Consider the following 17,597-nt stretch of genomic DNA (forward strand, 5'->3'; position numbering starts at 1 on the left):
GGCACTCCAAGGGTTATGGGAACGGACTACTGATGGGACACTCAATGGTATTGGATGGGCGCAACAACCCCACGGGTAGTGGCATAGGTCACCAAAACCGGGGGGGGCATATTGTCCCTTCCGTTGAACCACAGTTGACAATGCAGGTGCCTTATAGGTGGGCCGTTTTAGTTCACTCGGTAGAAGCTCGTCAGCCAGAATACAATCCAAGGCAAGAGGAATGTAGTGGCAGAAAAGCTCAGCCGCCAGAATCAGGTGATTGGGACCGAATGGTCTCTTCACCAGATGTGGCAGAAAGGCTCTTGAACCTGTGGAGGCGTCCAATAGTGGATCTGTTCACCACCCGGCACAAAAGAATACTTCAGGTTTTCTTCTCGGTTGTGCCGGACCCATGGGCAGCTGCAGAAGACGCGTTCCAACACCCGTGGGACAACCTCGTAGTCTACGCCTTTCCCCCGTTCTGTCTGAATCGCAAGGTAATCGGCAAGGTGCTGGTCACCAGCATTCTTCGGATGATTCTGATGGCACCCAAATGGCCTCAGGGCATTTGGTATCTGGACCTGCTGGCTCTTCTCTTGGAGGCACCTCAAGAGATTCCCCCATGGCACAACCGGCTGTGTCAACTGCATGTAGAATGGTACCACCAGGCAGTTCATTCCCTGTGTCTTCACGGCTGGTGGTTATCCACCATCTCTTGCAAGTGAGAGGCTTTTCTCGCCAAGCAGCAACAGAGATGGCTGGATACCTCAAATAGTCCTCTGCAGCAGTATACCAAGGAAAGTGGTCCGTCTTCTGTGGTTGGTGTCGTAGACAGGGTCTCTCTCTGCTCAGAGCCACTCTTCAGCAGGTAGCGGATTTCCTCATCTTTCTTTGCCGAGAGAAGGTCCTCTCTGTCTCCGCAGTCAAAGGATACAGAGCCGCCCTGGCCCTAGTCCTTAAGCTGCGAGGAATTGATATTTCCTCCTCCATGGAAATATTTCTCCTAATGAGGAGCTTCGAGAGGTCTTGCCCACCCAGGGAACTCAGGCCCCCGGGGTGGGATGTGACTTGTCTTAAGAAGTTTGACTCGTAGACCCTACAAGGCTCTCCGAGAGTCATCAGACAGGGATCTGACCTTCAAGACTTTCTTTCTGCTGGCCCTTGCATTAACAAAGAGAGTAGGAGAACTTCACGGTCTTTCCTTTGATGTTAAACACTCGAGGGGATGGGGATCGGTTACGCTCGATTTCGTCCCGGATTTCGTAGTGAAGACTCAGAACCTTTCGGTCCCTGACGCCAGGTTTGAGTCCTTCACGATCCCCTCCCTAGAAGACTTCACCGATAATGATGCGGGTGAGATGCTGCTTTGTCCTGTGAGGGTGCTACGGCGCTACCTCAAGAAAACTCGACACCTCTTCGTTAGCACCGGGGTGACCAAGAAAGAAGTATCCAAGAACACTTTCTTTCTGGCTTCGTGAGGTAATCAGGTAAGCGTACGACTCATAATCAGGAAAGCGTACGACTCATAATCAGGGAAGCGTACGACTCAGACAGGTGTGCCGACACCAGTACCTTTCGTCTGAGAGCCCACAAAGTCAGAGGCATTGGTCCAACCCTTGGATTCCACAAGAACTTGTCCATTGCACAGGTGCTGAAGGCAGGGGTGTGGTCCAACCAGACCACCTTCACCTCCTTCTACCTTCGGGATATTGCCCACAGGTCCTTGGACACTTTTTCCATGGGACCTGTGGTAGCCACTCAACAAGGTAGCATCTCGTCCTTGTGGTACCGTATTAATGGAGAGTGAATGAGTGTGACTGGCTCCTCTTCCTCCTCTTTTCTTCCCTCTCCCTGTGGGTAGAGGGTAGCGGTCGTCACAAAGCTGGACAGGACGACGATGCAGGTAAGCTACGTAACTGAGCTCCATTCTATCCCTTTCATTAGGGATAGAAGCATTTATCTGTCCCTTCCCTAGCAAGGGGGGAAGTGAACACCAGTAAGAAACAAACCCAATACTTTCTATTTGGCTTCTTACTTAGGACTTAGTTCTTGCTTGCTATTCATAAGAAGTACGCTTGCCTCCCTCTTATGAATTGGTCCAGAGGTCTGACCACTGATCTTGCAGTGCACACTCCGATCAGTTGAACAGAGGCTAGGTTCCCCTTCTTTGCTCTTACGACCAGGGATGGAACCTAGTTTGGGTGAACACCAGTCTGTTCACAAGACTCAGATTCCTCCTACCAATAAGCATGTCTTCCTTATGTAAAGGACTGATGGTTTGTATAATGTGTCGGAACAAATCACAATTTTTGGAAATAAATTGTATTAATCACAATTTTTGAAAGTAAATTGTATTTTTCCTAACTATATAAACCTGAGGTCCTTTACATATAGTCCCACCTCATGCCACCCCTCACTTTGTTCCTGGGCCTAAAGCAAAGTGATATGTTTACCTTCAGTCGGGCGGGACTCACGACCATCGGACAAGCAGTTACTGCCTAACTACCTTGTTAGTAAATCTTACGACCGGTCCAGCTGGCGCTGAATAGTAATTCCTTATGTAAAGGACTTCAGGGTTGTATATTTAGGAAAAATACATTTTACTTTCAAAAATTTTGATTTTCAAGAGGGAATGTCAGGGCACATTGATGACTCCATTGCTGTGTAACTCAGCATGTTCAGTGTTGGATAATCTTGCTTTACTTACACTACCTTGCTTCACTTTAGTGTCCCAAATGCTGTCAAATAGAAAGTATATATGAGGGCCTTAAAACCACAGGGGTTCAAGTGCCACCACCACCAAAACAGTTATACATATTGGCAGAATTGCCAGTTCTCCCTTTCTCTGGCTGACGTTTGGAACACTGATATCTGCTGTCTTTATGGTCAAAGTTACTGTACAAGCATAGGAAATGACGAACTTATGTGTCCAGAGTTGTCACTCGATGCAAGTGGTGCGGTGCTTATAAACCACAGAGGCTTACATGCTGGCTGACGGAGTGTGTGGTGCTTGCCACCGTAGGCGGCTCTCACTCAATCAGAAAATTTCCCTATGAGGAGAGTTATGGGAGTTCCGTTTGACAACGTCTTTGAGAGAGAGTGAGAGTAAGTTTCGTAGTTTGTGTTACTGTTGGGATCGTTATGTATGTAGTATTTGTGTTTTGATTATCTGTGTGTGTGAGAGAGAGAGAGGTGTAATTGGTGGATGGATGGTTAGCGAATGAATTGGCTGTTGGTGAGTTCTGGGTTATCTACTGGTGCAGTTGGAGGTAGTTGTCAGGATCAGAGTTTTGAGTCAGTCCTTAGTCAGAGCCTGTGATAGTCAGTAGTGTCGGCAGCAGTCTATGAAGAGTATTGAAGGCATTGAAAGTCAGTTAAGTTGTGTGTTATTGATTTGTTGTTAACCCTCTTACGCCGATTTGGACGTATTAAAAGTCGAGTCAAAATGTCTCCGCCCGTATGCCGATTGGACGTATCATACGTCGGCTCAAAAAAGTTTTTTTAAAAATTCGCGGAAAAATACTTATAGGCCTACCAGCCGAAAAACTTTTGTATCACGCCTCCTTGGGGGATGTGGGAGTTCACGGATCAAGGCATTGTTTTGTTTACAATCGCTACGCAGGCGCGCAAGCGCGAATTTCTTTCTTATCACACTAAAAAGTATCAGTGACACATCTCGGAAATTATTTCGTCACTTTGACATAATTTTTGCACCATTTTAAATTATCCTTTACATGAAGTAGTATATATGAAAAATGTGCGCAATTTCATGTAAAATACAACGAAAAAATACTCATGATTGTAGCTTTTATCAGTTTTGAGATATTTTTCATATAAATAACGATAAGTGCAAAAAATTTCAACCTTCAGTCAACTTTGACTCTACAGAAATGGTCGAGAAACGCAATGTAAGCTAAAATTCTTTATATTATAGTAATATTCAATTCATTTGCCTTCATTTTTCAACAAATTTGACGTCTCTAGCACAATATTCGATTATGATGAATTTATGAAAAAACTTTTCCTTACGTTCGTGCGATAACTTCCGATAAATGTGCGATTGTCCTAATGTTTGCACCCTTTTAAATTGCCGTTACATAAAAAAGTTTTATATATGGAAAATGTGCGCAATTTCATGCACAATACACAAAAAAACAACCCATGTTGTAGCTTTTATCAGTTTCGAAATATTTTCATATAAATAACGTTAAGTGCAAAATTTCAACTTTCGGTCAACTTTGACTCTACCGAAATGGTCGAAAAAACGCAATTGTAAGCTAAAAACTCTTATATTCTAGTAATATTCAATCATTTACCTTCATTAGCAACGACTTGGAAGTCTCTAGCACAATATTTCGATTTATGGTGAATTTATGAAAAAAAAAAAACATTTTCCTTACGTTCGCGCGGTAACTCTTCGAAAAAAATCAGAATTTTTTGTGCGATTGTCGAAATGTTTGCACCATTTAAAATTAGCTGTTACATAAAGTTTTATATATGGAAATGTGCGCAATTTCATGTAGAATACAACTAAAAATGATTGAAGGTTGTAGCTTTTCTCTTTTTCGAAATATTTGCATATAAATCACGATAAATAGAAAAAAAAAACCACGTTCGGTCAAATTTGACTCTACCGAAATAGTTGAAAAACGCAATTGTAAGCTAAAACTCTTACGGCCTAGTAATATTCCGTCATTTTTTCTTCATTTTGAAACAAATTTGAAGTCTCTAAAACAATATTGTGATTTATGTGAATTTTTGAAAAATATATTTACCTTCACTACGCGCGCCAATTCGCGGCCGCAAGTCTCCGAAATACGACATCGCATTATCCTAATATTTGCTCCTTTTCATATTAGCCTTTTTATAGAGTTTCATATATCAAAAGTGTGCAAATTCATGAAAAATACAATAAAAAATAATTGAAGGTTGTAGCTTTTCCATCTCCGAAATATGTGCATATAAAAAAAAATATATATATAAAAATTTCGACATTCGGTCAAATTTAACTCGTCCGAAATGGTCGAAATCTGCAATTCTAATCTAAACTCTTACAGTATCGTAATATTCAATCATTGTCTTAATTTTGAAACAAATTGGAAGTCTAGAACAATATTTAGAATTACAGTGAATTTTGAAAATAACATTTTTTTACGTCCGCGCGTTACGAATTCGTGCATCATTTTGTGATAATATTTTTCGGTGTGATTTTATTGTTTTGTTTTACTATGTATTATATATCAAAAGGATTGCAATTTAGTGTACAATACACGAAAAAAAAAGTAACTCGTTAGCTTTGACCGTTTTTTGCACTGCGTGATTGAATACAATTATCTATGAATTTTTTTTTTCGCTACCATATATCGCATTATTTACATATGATAATGATATTATTTTGTTTCATTTCTGATGATTGCATACTAAAACTTCAGGCAATGGAAAAAAAAAAAATGAGCCAAAAAATGAACTCTAATCTTCAAAACTAAGCGCGCTGTGATTTTTTGAAAAAAAATTATTTTTTCCGCTTCCACGCTCACTCCAAACCGGCGCAGGCATATAGGAGAGATTTTGATTTTTATGGCTTCGGCGTAAGAGGGTTAAGTTTGAGTTGTTTGCTTTAGAGTTGTTGTGCCTGTGGTGTTAGATTTGTTGTGCTTATGTGTTTCTGTTGAGTTATATGTGAGTTGTGGTTGTGAGTTGTTGAGGGTTGTTGTTGGTGAGCTGTTGTGATTTCTTGATGCTGTTAGTGGGTGTGTGTGTTGGCTTGTTATGTTGTTGTTTTTTTGTGTTAGTGATTGTTTGTGCAGTGGTCTTTTGTTGTGGTTGTATTCCTTGTTTGTTGTTGAGTTGTGGTTGTATTGTTGAGTTGGTTGTATTCCTTTTTTGTTGTGTTGTGGGGTTATGGTCCTTGGATGTTGTGTTGTTGGGTTATGGTTCTTGGTTGTTGTCTTTTTTGTTGGTGTCTCAGTGACCTTGACCAGCGGACAGCACAGCATAGCCCAGAGTATCTGGAGTCGGGTGAGTACATGTGATGTGTTTTTAGTTCTGTGTGTAGGTAGGTCAATTGTCCTGCGTGTATTCCGTAGTGTACAGAGGAAAGTGTGGCTGAGGGTGAGTTTGGCAACAGAATTGGTTAAGTTAATTGCGGGGGGGGGGGGGGGGGGGGGGGCGGGGGGGGGGGGGGGGGGGGGGGGGGCGGTGATTTTGTTTCCCGCTTGTTTTTTGAGCTAGTGATCCCGCCACATTAGTTTTTGGCGCCTGAACAGGGACTGTTGTTGCGCCAGCTGCAGGACGATTGGGGTAGTGAGTTGTGTGATTGGTGGAGAAAGTGAGGATGGAAGGGTTGAAGGAGGAGTTGCAGTTGGCGAGGGAAGCTAAGGACAGATTGGAAGTGGAGAATGAGCGGTTAGGGGTAGAGTGTGAGGAGCTGAAGAGCGAGTTAGAGGAATGCTAAGGAGTGCGAGAGTGGAAATGAAAGAAGAGGTGAAATGAGCGGAAGAGAGAATGGTTAAGAAAATGGACGAAAAATTTGGAGTAAGATGAATGCAGTGCAGGAGGTGGTGAAGGGATTCTTAGGAGAAGGAGCAGTAGGAGGTAGGCCTACTGCATCTTGTGATGGGCCAGGAATGGTAAAGAAATTGGAAGAGAGTACGAGTGACGAAGGTGATTTGGTTGTGATAGGTAAGAGAAAGAAGGGGAAGACACAGGATAAGGATAAACCCGAGGACAAGAATAAGAGGGGGGGCTGAGGAAAAGAAGACTAAGGGAAAGGTTAGTAAGGGTGACGGACAGGATGAGACTAGGACTGAATACATTGGAGAAAGGGCTGAGAGTGATTTAGATAGCGGTGAGTGGAAACAGGTAGGTAGAAAGAAGGGTAAGAAGAGCGTAGTCAAGAGTACGGACGCGAGTATGGAAGTGGACTCGCTGTATTCAAAAGAAGGAAAGAAGGGTCAGAATGGAAGTAGTGAAAGTGAGAGTGAGCAGGAAGTACGAAAGGCTGTGGATATGCGAGAGGCACCCCGATGTGCACAATACGAGGAATATGGTAGTAGGGACATAGGGGACTTTATTAGGAATATGAGAAGTATTGTGAGGCTAATTATGGGGATAACAGAGAATCTGGGCAAAAGAGTTGGGTAACTTTTTGACGGGATTTTTGTCGAGTATGTATGGGGTAATGATGAGCGTAGGGAATGTGCCATATGAGAGTGTGAAAACCAGGATTGTAGAACAGGCAAAGAGGATAAAGAGTAGTGGTAGATATAGGAGAAAGGATGATTTTGAGGAGGCAAGAATGAATGTTGGTGACTCGTTGTCAATGTATGTCTGAAAGTTAAAAACATTAGTCAGAAAACAGTTTGGGAATGAAGGGATAAGCGAGTGTAAGGAATTAGTGCAAAAGTTGTTGGCGACCGTACCAGAGAGTGTATACAAGTTTATGAATCTAAAACGTAAGGAGAATGAATGTGAATAAGGTAAGGGAGAAATTTGAGGGGCCTTTTGAGATTTTGGACGTGGGACCGAATGGATTGAGTTATGTGTTGGGGAAATTGCAAGTAGATGGGGGTGTGGATGAGGTTAGGGCACACCATAACCAGCTCTGTAAGTGGAGGGAAGTACCGCAGTATGTTCGGGAGAATGCGATGAGTGAGTGGTTGAGGGTGAATAAATGTGAGCTGAGTGTCAGTGAGCAAATGGGTCTGGAAGATCAGCAGTTGGTGTTGGTTGTGTATGGAAGAAAGCAGAAGGAGGTAAGGAAAGGGAATGAAATGGAGAAACGTGAACTGCATGATAGAGGGGCTAGTGTTAGGGTAAAAATGGTGGATAAGGCGTGTAATGTGGATGACTTTGAGGGGAGAAATGACACGTAGCGTGTGTGGGTTTGAATTGTCTGGGTTTAGTGAGATTTCAGCAGGAAGGGAATCAAGTAGTAAGGATGCGGTTGGCAGTGTGAATGAGTCTCGCCAGGATTTTTGCAGGAGTGTAAACAAGGTGAGTGATTTGGTGGCCGAGTTACGAGAGATGTTAGGACAAGAGTTGGAAGGGGTAGATGAGATAGTGAATGGGATTTGGGAGGAAAGTAGTGGAAGTCTGACTGAAAGTGGTCTGGGAGAAGTGGATGGTGGTGTAACTGAGAGTGCATTTGAGGGCCCTCAAACAAGAACAAGGCCTGCGTCTGAGCATCCGTGGGTGTTGCGAAAGGCTATTTAGTGTGGGTGTAGCGAGTGTAAGGAGACGTCAAATGTAACAGGGGAGGAAATATGAAAGAGTTATGGGAGTTACATTTGACAACGTCTTTGACAGAGAGTGAGAGTAAGTTTTGTGGTTTGCATTGCTGTTGGGATTGTTTAGTATGTATTTGTGTTTTGGTTTTCTGTAAGAGAGAGAGAGAGAGAGGCCGTAATTGGTGGATGGATGGTTAGCGATTGAATTGGCTGTTGGTGAGTTCTGGGTTGTCTGCCGGTGCAGTTGGAGGTAGCTGTCAGGATCAGAGTTTTGAGTCAGTCCTTAGTCAGAGCCTGTGATAGTCAGTAGTGTCGGCAGCAGTCTATGAAGAGTATTGAAGGCATTGAAAGTCAGTTAAGTTGTGTGTTACTGATTTGTTGTTAAGTTTGATGTTGTTTGCTTTAGAGTTGTTGTGCCTGTGGTGTTAGATTTGTTGTGCTTATGTGTTTCTGTTGAGTTATATGTGAGTTGTTGTGGTTGTGAGTTGTTGAGGGTTGTTGTTGGTGAGGTGTTGTGATTTCTTGATGTTGTTAGTGGGTGTATGTGTTGGCTTGTTGTGTTGTTGTTTTTTTGTGTTAGTGATTGTTTGTGCAGTGGTCTTTTGTTGTGTTGTTGAGTTGTGGTTGTGCTCCTTGTTTGTTTGCTGTGTTGTTGAGTTGTGGGGTTGTGGTCCTTGGGTGTTGTGTTGTTGGGTTGTGGTCCTTGGTTGTTTTGTTGTTGTTGAGTTGTGGGGTTGTGGTTCTTGGTTGTTATCTGTGTTGTTGGTGGTGTCTCAGTAACCTCGACCAGCAGACAGCACAGCATAGCCCAGAGTATCTGGAGTCGGGTGAGTACATGTGTTGTGTTTTTTGTTCTGTGTGTAGGTAGGTCAATTGTCCTGCGTGTATTCAGTAGTGTAAAGAGGAAAGTGTGGCTGAGGGTGAGTTTGGCAGCAGGATTTGTTAAGTTAACTGGGGGGGGGGGTTTGATTTTGCCCGCTTGTTTTTTGAGCTTGTGATCCCGCCACAGCGTCTCACGACCAATTATCGCGTGCCATACTATCCAAAACAACGTATATGTCTGGCAGTGATTGTTGTATTGGTAAGTGTGCAGTATTCTTACTAGTAACAGTACTTCCACTATTTTTTACAGTACACTGTGCCTCTTCACCTTCATCTATTTTCATTATTATTATTATTAGTATTATTAATATTATGATTACTACTATGTATTATTAATATTATTATTACTATTTTTTATTGATATTATTATTGTTGTAATAATGTTGGTCTTGTTACTGTAATACAAGGAAGGTGTATTGACTTCAGATAACACTGTTAATGTATGCTTATATCACTTACTGCATTTTTTTACACAAATTGAAAAGGGGGGGGGGGGCGGGGCAATATTTTGTGTGCTTGCGTGTAAGCGCACCACACGTTTTTTTTGTGGGGGCGTTGGTCAAAACATTCTGAAGGGCAGAGCTTTCATGTGGTACTTGGTTGAAATTGATATTTCTTAGAAGTGGAGTTATTATTTATAAACTTTAGGAGCATTTTTCTCATTTTTAAAAAAGTGGCACTTGAGCCTCTGTGGTTTTAAGGCCCTCATACATAGTTGGTAGATCTAGTTAGACAGTCGTTCCTAAATTGACAGGAGGTGCCAACCGAGCCAATGGTAAGTGGGGCTCTACATGGCTTGTTCATGTACTTACCTGGGTGATGTACAGATCACACGGGACTTAAATGGCACTGGATGAATGGTCGGGCTAAGTGTAGGGTGGCCAAACCTAGCTGTATCCCATGCATCAATATGCATATCAGATTAAGGTGGTAAAAGGATAGCCCCTTGGCCTTAGTCGAGAGCTCATAATGGCAAGTGTAAATTCAATCACAGGCAAAAGGAAGACAAACTGGAGCAAGCGTCTTTGCCAGGAAGACAAGAATAATGAAGGTCTTACTCCACCCTTGGCCTGTTACAGACCCATCAAAATAGAAACAGGTGAAAGAGAATGTCAGCTTTTCTTCAAGCTATTCATTTCCTGTCAAAGCAGTGAATTCGACTACAGGAATTCTTTAAGCGTGAGAATCGGTTGTTCCCTGCATTTTTAAGTGAGAGTGAAAAGATTTACAGCTGTCAGAAGTCTCAACTTGCTTCCATACTTGAGAGACATCTCACTTCCAGACCAAAGGCAAATGACATCATCATTGATGGTTCAGCTTTGGTCCATGCATTACCACCCAAAAGATCTAAGACTTTTGCAGATTCTGCAGCCCTTGATGTTCTGCAAAGAATTAGTGCATATGCTAATGTGTACAAATCAACACATTGTCTTTGATGTGTATAGTTTATCAAGTCTGAAAACAGACACAAGATCACAGAAAAGAACACCATTCCTTCAAACTGGCAAAAACTTCTTGAGGCACAATGACAAGTCAGAGCTCAGATGTTTGCATCAAACTCTGTTATTGTGACCAAGGGAACCCAATAGCACACACAAAGTGAGTGTGCTTGAACTGGACAAATGTTCTCATGAGGAGGCCGACAGCCACGTCTTTGTCCGTACCAGATATGCTGCCGGAAAGGAAAGCAAGTCTATCATGGTCAAAGCCAATGACACATGTCCTTGTCATTGGCCCGTGTTCCCAACTCTACAAAGCATGGTTCTTCAGCTACTATTACTCGCAGTTGGCCAGAGACAGATCCTTCGATGGATTGGCATTCACAACCTGTACAACAATCTTGCTTAAGAGAAGGCTAAATGCATGCCGTTCTGCCATGCATTTACAGGTTGTGATGTGTTCCCAGCCTTTAGAAATGAAGGAAAGAAAACATTATGGCAGACAAGGGACGTTTTTCCAGAGGCTAGTCCAGTGATTTCCAAACTCAGCAAGAACCTACCAACCATCAAATATGGTGATTAGAAGATTCTGGATAAGTTTGTGGTCGTCATGTAGGACAGGTCAAGCACTGTTGACAATGCGGATGAGGTCAGACTTGACTTGTTTCCCGGAAAGCTGAGACCACATGAAGCCATCCCTCCAACCAGAGCAGCTCTGCTTCAACACACCAAACTTTCAGCATATCAGGCAGGTTGTGTATCGGGTCAGGCAATTCTGTGCCACCCAGCTAGCCGAAAGCACAGAGTCCAGCTGACTGGGGTTGGGAAAAGATTGGTGAAGACTGGAAAGTCTTCTGGGTAGCCAACTCCCCCATTGTAAAGAGTTGCGAACATCTTACAAAATGTGGCTGCAAGTCTGGTTGCTGTGGTAAAGATGCAAATGCTAATGGCTTGGGCTGACATTTGCAGCTTTTGTAACTGCAAATGTGAGGTGTAACTATAGAGTTGCAAATTCAGGTTTAAAAAAAGACATTGAGACAGTGCTCGAACATAGATAAGATACTTTATCATACCTCATTATAGTCTTTTACATGTATACTTTTCAGTAGCATTATGGGGTCCCTTCCCAAGATGTAATATTGGTAATAGCCCAATAGAAATGCTAGAAACAGATTCTCTGGCCTCAAATGTAGGCATAGATAACAATTTCATGTTAATATCTTTGTTAGTTGCAGAGTTTTCGAGCAAGTTGTTTCATGGCGGCCATTTTGTACGCCATCTTTATCACAATGGTAAATATATTAGTAAGAGGTCTGGCGATATCTTCAATTAACTCTTCTACATAGTATATTTATCTGAATAATGGTTGATGTAATTATTTCAGCAGTGATTTATTCAGTGTCAGAAATCGAAACTAGAGGCCATCTTGAAATTTTGCTTGGACACGTGTTTCAAAAGAGAAGGTTAAAATGAGCACTCGTGCCAAATTTCATGCTTACATCACAAACTAAAGTACTATTTTTCTAATCTGCTGCACTACAGAGGCAGGCCGCGACAAGGAAGACAGTAAAGCTCCCATCATTGCCTGGAATCAGAATTTTTTGGACATACCTCGTTTTCTTGGTGGTGATATTTTCACTGTATAAAATCTTGTACAAAAAGAATCCTCATCAAGAGGCGCAGCTTACTGGAGGAAACTAGGCCTCCTTTTATTGAAAGGCTACTCTTCTTGATTATTCCAACAACATGACTAAAAGTGGGCATTTGAGAGAAACAATGTAGATAAATGATCATTTAACTGCAGCAAAAAGATATGTCGAAACATTATCAGGGCCACTGCAGACCTGCTGAACTGGTCTTTGGGATTATTCCATCAAAATGGCTGGAAGATTTACATATGAGAAAATAGATCCAGATATCCAATTAGTTAACCTTGTTACAAAGTTCTTGTTAAAGAGAAACCTCTTTTACGGGACAATGCTTGTTTTCAGTGGAGCAGGTCTCGTAAATAATTCCAGCAGAAAGTGGGCACCTGAGAAAACATATCTCAGATATCTAATCATTTTAATACAGGTAGAAGTTTTGTAAGAGATAAAACTCCTTTAGCAGTCATTGTAAACTCCTAAGCTTCTGTTTTTTTTTAGAATTTGTCATCCAGATAATCTCAACTCGACTATTAAAAGATGGTCATCATAGAGAATATATCTAGATATAAAAAATAACTACTACAAGGTAAGGGACTGAGTACTAGAAGAAGCTAAGCTTATGTTTTATGTAGGATCAGTCTTCAGAATTATGCCAATTTAAAACTGACCCCGTAGAAAGAAGCTTAACTTATAGTATGCATTCTTCATGATGAAGTTTCTTCTTGTACATGAAGAGGCAAATGGTCGGAGATTTAAATTTTTATTTAAGTTGCCCACCTTCTAGTTATTTTGTGGAAATAATCTAGATAATCGGCCCTGCAAATAAGTTTAGCATCTAGTTCGCCTTGTACATAATTGTTGTCATAGCATTGGCAAATGTTCGGGTATCTTGACTTTCATTTAGATCAGCGTTTCCTAAATAGGAGTAAATTACCCCACCGGGGGTAATTTAGCATTTGATGGGGTAATGACAGTTTTCATGTTGACAGGTGCTGTAATATATTTATATATATATATATATATATTTACACACATATGTATTATTATTAAAAAAAAAAAAAAAAAAAGATTAAAATCTTAGCGAACGTCCAGTATCTCTTACCGGCAATTAGTTGTCATCTCAGAGGAGGGTGGAGATTGGGAGAGTAGGGGGAGGGCTTCCGCATGTAACGGTTTTTTTTCCATTAATCATTTACAAAAAACAATAGATATGGTGTGAGGGTTAACAAGCTCGTTATCCCCCACACCATATCTATTGTTTTGTAAATGATTAATGGAAAAAAAAACGTTACATGCGGCAGCCCTCCCCCCTACTCTCCCAATCTCCACCCTCCTCTGAGATGACAACTAATTGCCGGTAAGAGATACTGGACGTTCGCTAAGATTTTAATTTTAATTTTTTTTTTAACTAACATAATACATATGTGTATAATACTCCTCTCTCTCTCTCTCTCTCTCTCTCGTCTCTCTCTCTCTCTCTCTCTGTATATATATATATATATATATATATATATATATATATATATATATATATATATATATATATATATATATATATATATATATACTATATATATATATATATATATAGATATATATATATATATATATATATATATTACAGCAGCTGTCAAAATAAAAACTGTCATTACCCCCATCAAATGCAAAATTACCCCCAGTGGAGTCAGGGCCGGATTTAGGGGCGGTGCCAAAGAGGGCACCTGCCTAGGGGCCTCCACATTTTAGGGGGCCTCAAAAAAAGGACCCAGGCTTAAATAATTTTTAATTTCAGTAAATATATAAGGAATAAAAGTTTTTTTAGTCAATAATAAAACAAAATTGTCGATATTTATGATTTATCTTTTTTCATCACGGAAAACTACAGTAAAACCAAAGTAAAAAACGTGTTATTATTAGAAATTTAGGCTATGTTTACAGTTACCCCTAAAATTACCTCCTATCTATTTTTGAATGCATTGTTGGTTGACAAAATCGGAAGGGACGGTTTGTAGGTAAGTCTCACTTCAAATATTTCTATATTTTTTTTTTTTTTTTTTTTGGTTTCTGTGAGTTTATTTATTGAATGTATGTATTTGTACCATTGTCTGCGTAATCAGTGGCGGTTCTTATGGGCGGTCGCCCAGGGCGGCACTTGGGAGTGGGCGGCATTGCCCTCTCCCAAATGCAGATCAAACCATGAGCGCCTGAGTCTATCTATACCGAATGTATAAAAGTCCCATAAAAGGAAAGAGTCACTCCATGACAAGATGCTCAAATTAGAGACTGCCATTTATGTTGTTTTTTGGCATGACATTCTTGGCCGAGTTGATGCTACAAGTAACACACTGCAAGGCCCAAAACTTGATCTGAACAGAGCAGTAGCAGTGTTGAAGTCCTTGGAATGTTTTGTACGTGAAAAGCGAGAGTGCTTTCATGTTTATGAGAAGAAGGGACAGGACTTATCTGGAAATGATGAATATTCTCCACCACGCATTCGTCACCGCATTGTGCGCCTGAATCCGTTGGATTATGGACGATCTGAGGAAGTAACTCATTCTCACTCTGAAAAGTTTCGTGTTGATAATTTTCTTCCAGTAATTGATCAGTTTTTGAGTTCCCTTAATCAACGTTTGAAGGACTACGAGAACACCTGTTCCCTTTTCGGTTTCTTATCTGGACTGGAATCACTGAGCTGTACTGAAATAGAAGCAGCTGCAGTAAAATTAGTTTGTGAATATAAAGATGATCTGGATCAATCACTTGGTGTTGAACTTGTACAGTTTGCAGCTTTTTTCACCCAGTTTCTGGATGATTATGTTAAGACTGATAGCTTTGGGAAGGAACATTTCTTTTACAAATTGCTGCTAGACAAGAAAGTTGCAGATACTTTTCCTAATGTTGAGATAATGCTACGGATGTACTTGGTGCTTATGGTCACAAATTGCTCTGGAGAACGTTCATTCAGCAAAATGAAGTATATCAAAAACAGACTTCGTACTACAATGCATCATGATCGACTCAGTCACCTGGCTTTGATGAGCATTGAGTATGACATCCTCAGAGACATTGACTTTGACATATTGATCACCAAATTTGCAAGGGCCAAGTCTCGTAAAGTGTCTGGTCTGTAACTACAGATACCGCTATAGTTTTTCTATTCTACGAAGAAACTTTGGTTTTGAGTTTAAGATTGGCGGCACTGAGTATGGGTCATGCTTCCTAATCACCTTCGAAAAATGGTCAGTTTGTACAGTCAGGTGTGAAGAGTCCTGATGAGTGAAGGCAAACTAACATATTTAGATTTATGGTAATAAAACATATGCTATTTATTTGAAATTGCTTTTCATAATCTTTTTATACTCTAGTGTACAGAGTCAGGAGAGGTCATTTTGCAAACGTGATTAAGATGACCAAAATTCATTACTGCCAGGACCGGCGATGATGATTTCCCGGTGGAGCTTACAGCGCCCCCCGGTGAGGCTTGCTTCGCTCGCCACCCGCCTCAACAGGGTGGGCCTCCACACATATAGATTGCCCAGGGGCCTCCACATGCCTAAATCCGGCGCTGAGTGGAGTAATTTACCCCTATTTGGGAACCGCTGATTTAGATGGTCACACTCTTGTAATGATATGAAAATAATCTAAAAGATTGGGCCCCCAAAGCTAAAGGCACTGCTTCTAGCATGTTTATAACATCTGATGAGAATTCTTCTTGTACAATGCCTGTGTCATGCAGGCAAATGGTTGGATGTCTAAATACATTCTTTGAGTTGCCAACCATCTTTGGAATCTAGAATTCCGTTCTTGCAAAAAAAAAATAAATAAATAACTCTGCTTGTAATTATAATGACGAAAGAAAATGGTTGGATATTTATAGCTATATTCTTCCAAATGTGCACTTTTGTGTTTTTGTTTGGCCGATGTAGAAGACCAACCTTACCAAAAAATAAATAAATAAATAAAATAAAATAAAATAAACAAAAATAAAAAATAATTCTTAACACTATGCCATGTCTCTTGATGAAGACTCGTCTTATAAAAGACCTTTATCGGAATAGGGTAGGATACCGGCACTGCAGAAAATATAAGCATAGCCTCTAGTATGCTATCTCCCATGATGAAGTTTCCTCTTACACAAGATCTTTGCCATACAGGCAAATTTTTTTTATATCTAATATGTTGTCTGAGATGTCCACCTAGCAACAAAGACGGACATACGAGAAAATAAATTTAGATATCTGCCACTTTCCCTACATGACAAAGGACTTGTACAATAGGATTCTTCATCAAGGACAGCTAAGGTTTTTTCTTCTTGGCCAGTCGTCCAGACTATTTCAAGAGAATGGAAGACTTTGGGCATCTGATATCTACATCTAATCTTACAACTACCCGCCATGTAGTAATTTTGTATAAATAATCAAGACCGCCCAGCAAAAAAGAAAAAAAAAAAACGCAGTCCTCTTTGTATGTTATGCCATGCCCTATAAAGAGAGTTTCTGTTTTACAAGAATATTGTCTTTTGGACAAATGATCACTATCACGTTATATTCTCAGCAAGGCTAAACTTCTAGGTTATTCCATCAAAACTTGTAGAAGGTGGCCATCCTAGAGAATGAATAGATGTCTGACCATTTGACGACGTGACAAAGCTCTTGTACAAGAAAAATCTTCTTCCAGGAACATTGCTGATCTAGACTGTTCCAACAGAATTACAAGAAAGTGAGCATCTGATAGAAGGCATCTAGAAATCCGACCAATTGCCCAAATAACAAAGGTATTGTACAAGAGGAATCTAAAACATGGACCATAACATGCTAGAGGTTAAGTTTTTTTTTTTTTTTTTTTTTTTTTTTTTTTTAATTTCTTTTTTTTTTTTTTTTTTTTTTTTTTTTTTGAGGGTCATCCTCCAGTCTTCCAGTGTTGAAATAGAAGAGAGAACAACACCTTAACTCCAGACATCATCCTGCTGCCAATGATTTCTGGTGCTCCTACTGAGTAAGACCACAATTTTCGACAGTAAATCTAGCCTTTACTTAAAAGATATCAACCTACAAGGCACACGGTGTTTGTACCCTTATCTCTCTCTCTCTCTCTCACACACACACACACACACACACACACTACACACACACACATATATATATATATATATATATATATATATATATATATATATATATATATATATATATATATATGTGTGTGTGTGTGTGTGTGTGTGTGTGTGTGTGTGTGTGTATGTATGTTATATATATATAATAATAGTATATAATATAATTATATATATATATAATATATACGTATGTATATATCTTATAATAATAATATAATATATACGTTTATGGATATATAATATAGTATTATATATATATATATATATTACGTAATGTATATATATATATGATATACGTGTAGTATATTAT

The 17,597-nt window shown here is 40.2% G+C and overlaps 2 protein-coding genes across 5 annotated transcripts in view; one reads left to right on the forward strand and one right to left on the reverse strand.

Annotated features, from left to right (window-relative positions):
* Positions 1-17,597, reverse strand: part of LOC135219427 (choline/ethanolaminephosphotransferase 1-like) — a 433,147-nt gene that overhangs the window by 338,797 nt on the left and 76,753 nt on the right. The window lies entirely within an intron of this gene.
* Positions 14,442-15,258, forward strand: LOC135220224 (uncharacterized). The gene is made up of 2 exons (XM_064257495.1): positions 14,442-15,139; positions 15,255-15,258. Exons 1-2 carry the CDS (start codon positions 14,442-14,444, stop codon positions 15,256-15,258), a joined length of 702 nt encoding a protein of 233 aa, XP_064113565.1.

The sequence above is a fragment of the Macrobrachium nipponense genome, chromosome 1, assembly GCF_015104395.2.
Source record: "Macrobrachium nipponense isolate FS-2020 chromosome 1, ASM1510439v2, whole genome shotgun sequence".
In the NCBI taxonomy this organism is placed as follows: Eukaryota; Metazoa; Arthropoda; class Malacostraca; order Decapoda; family Palaemonidae; genus Macrobrachium; species Macrobrachium nipponense.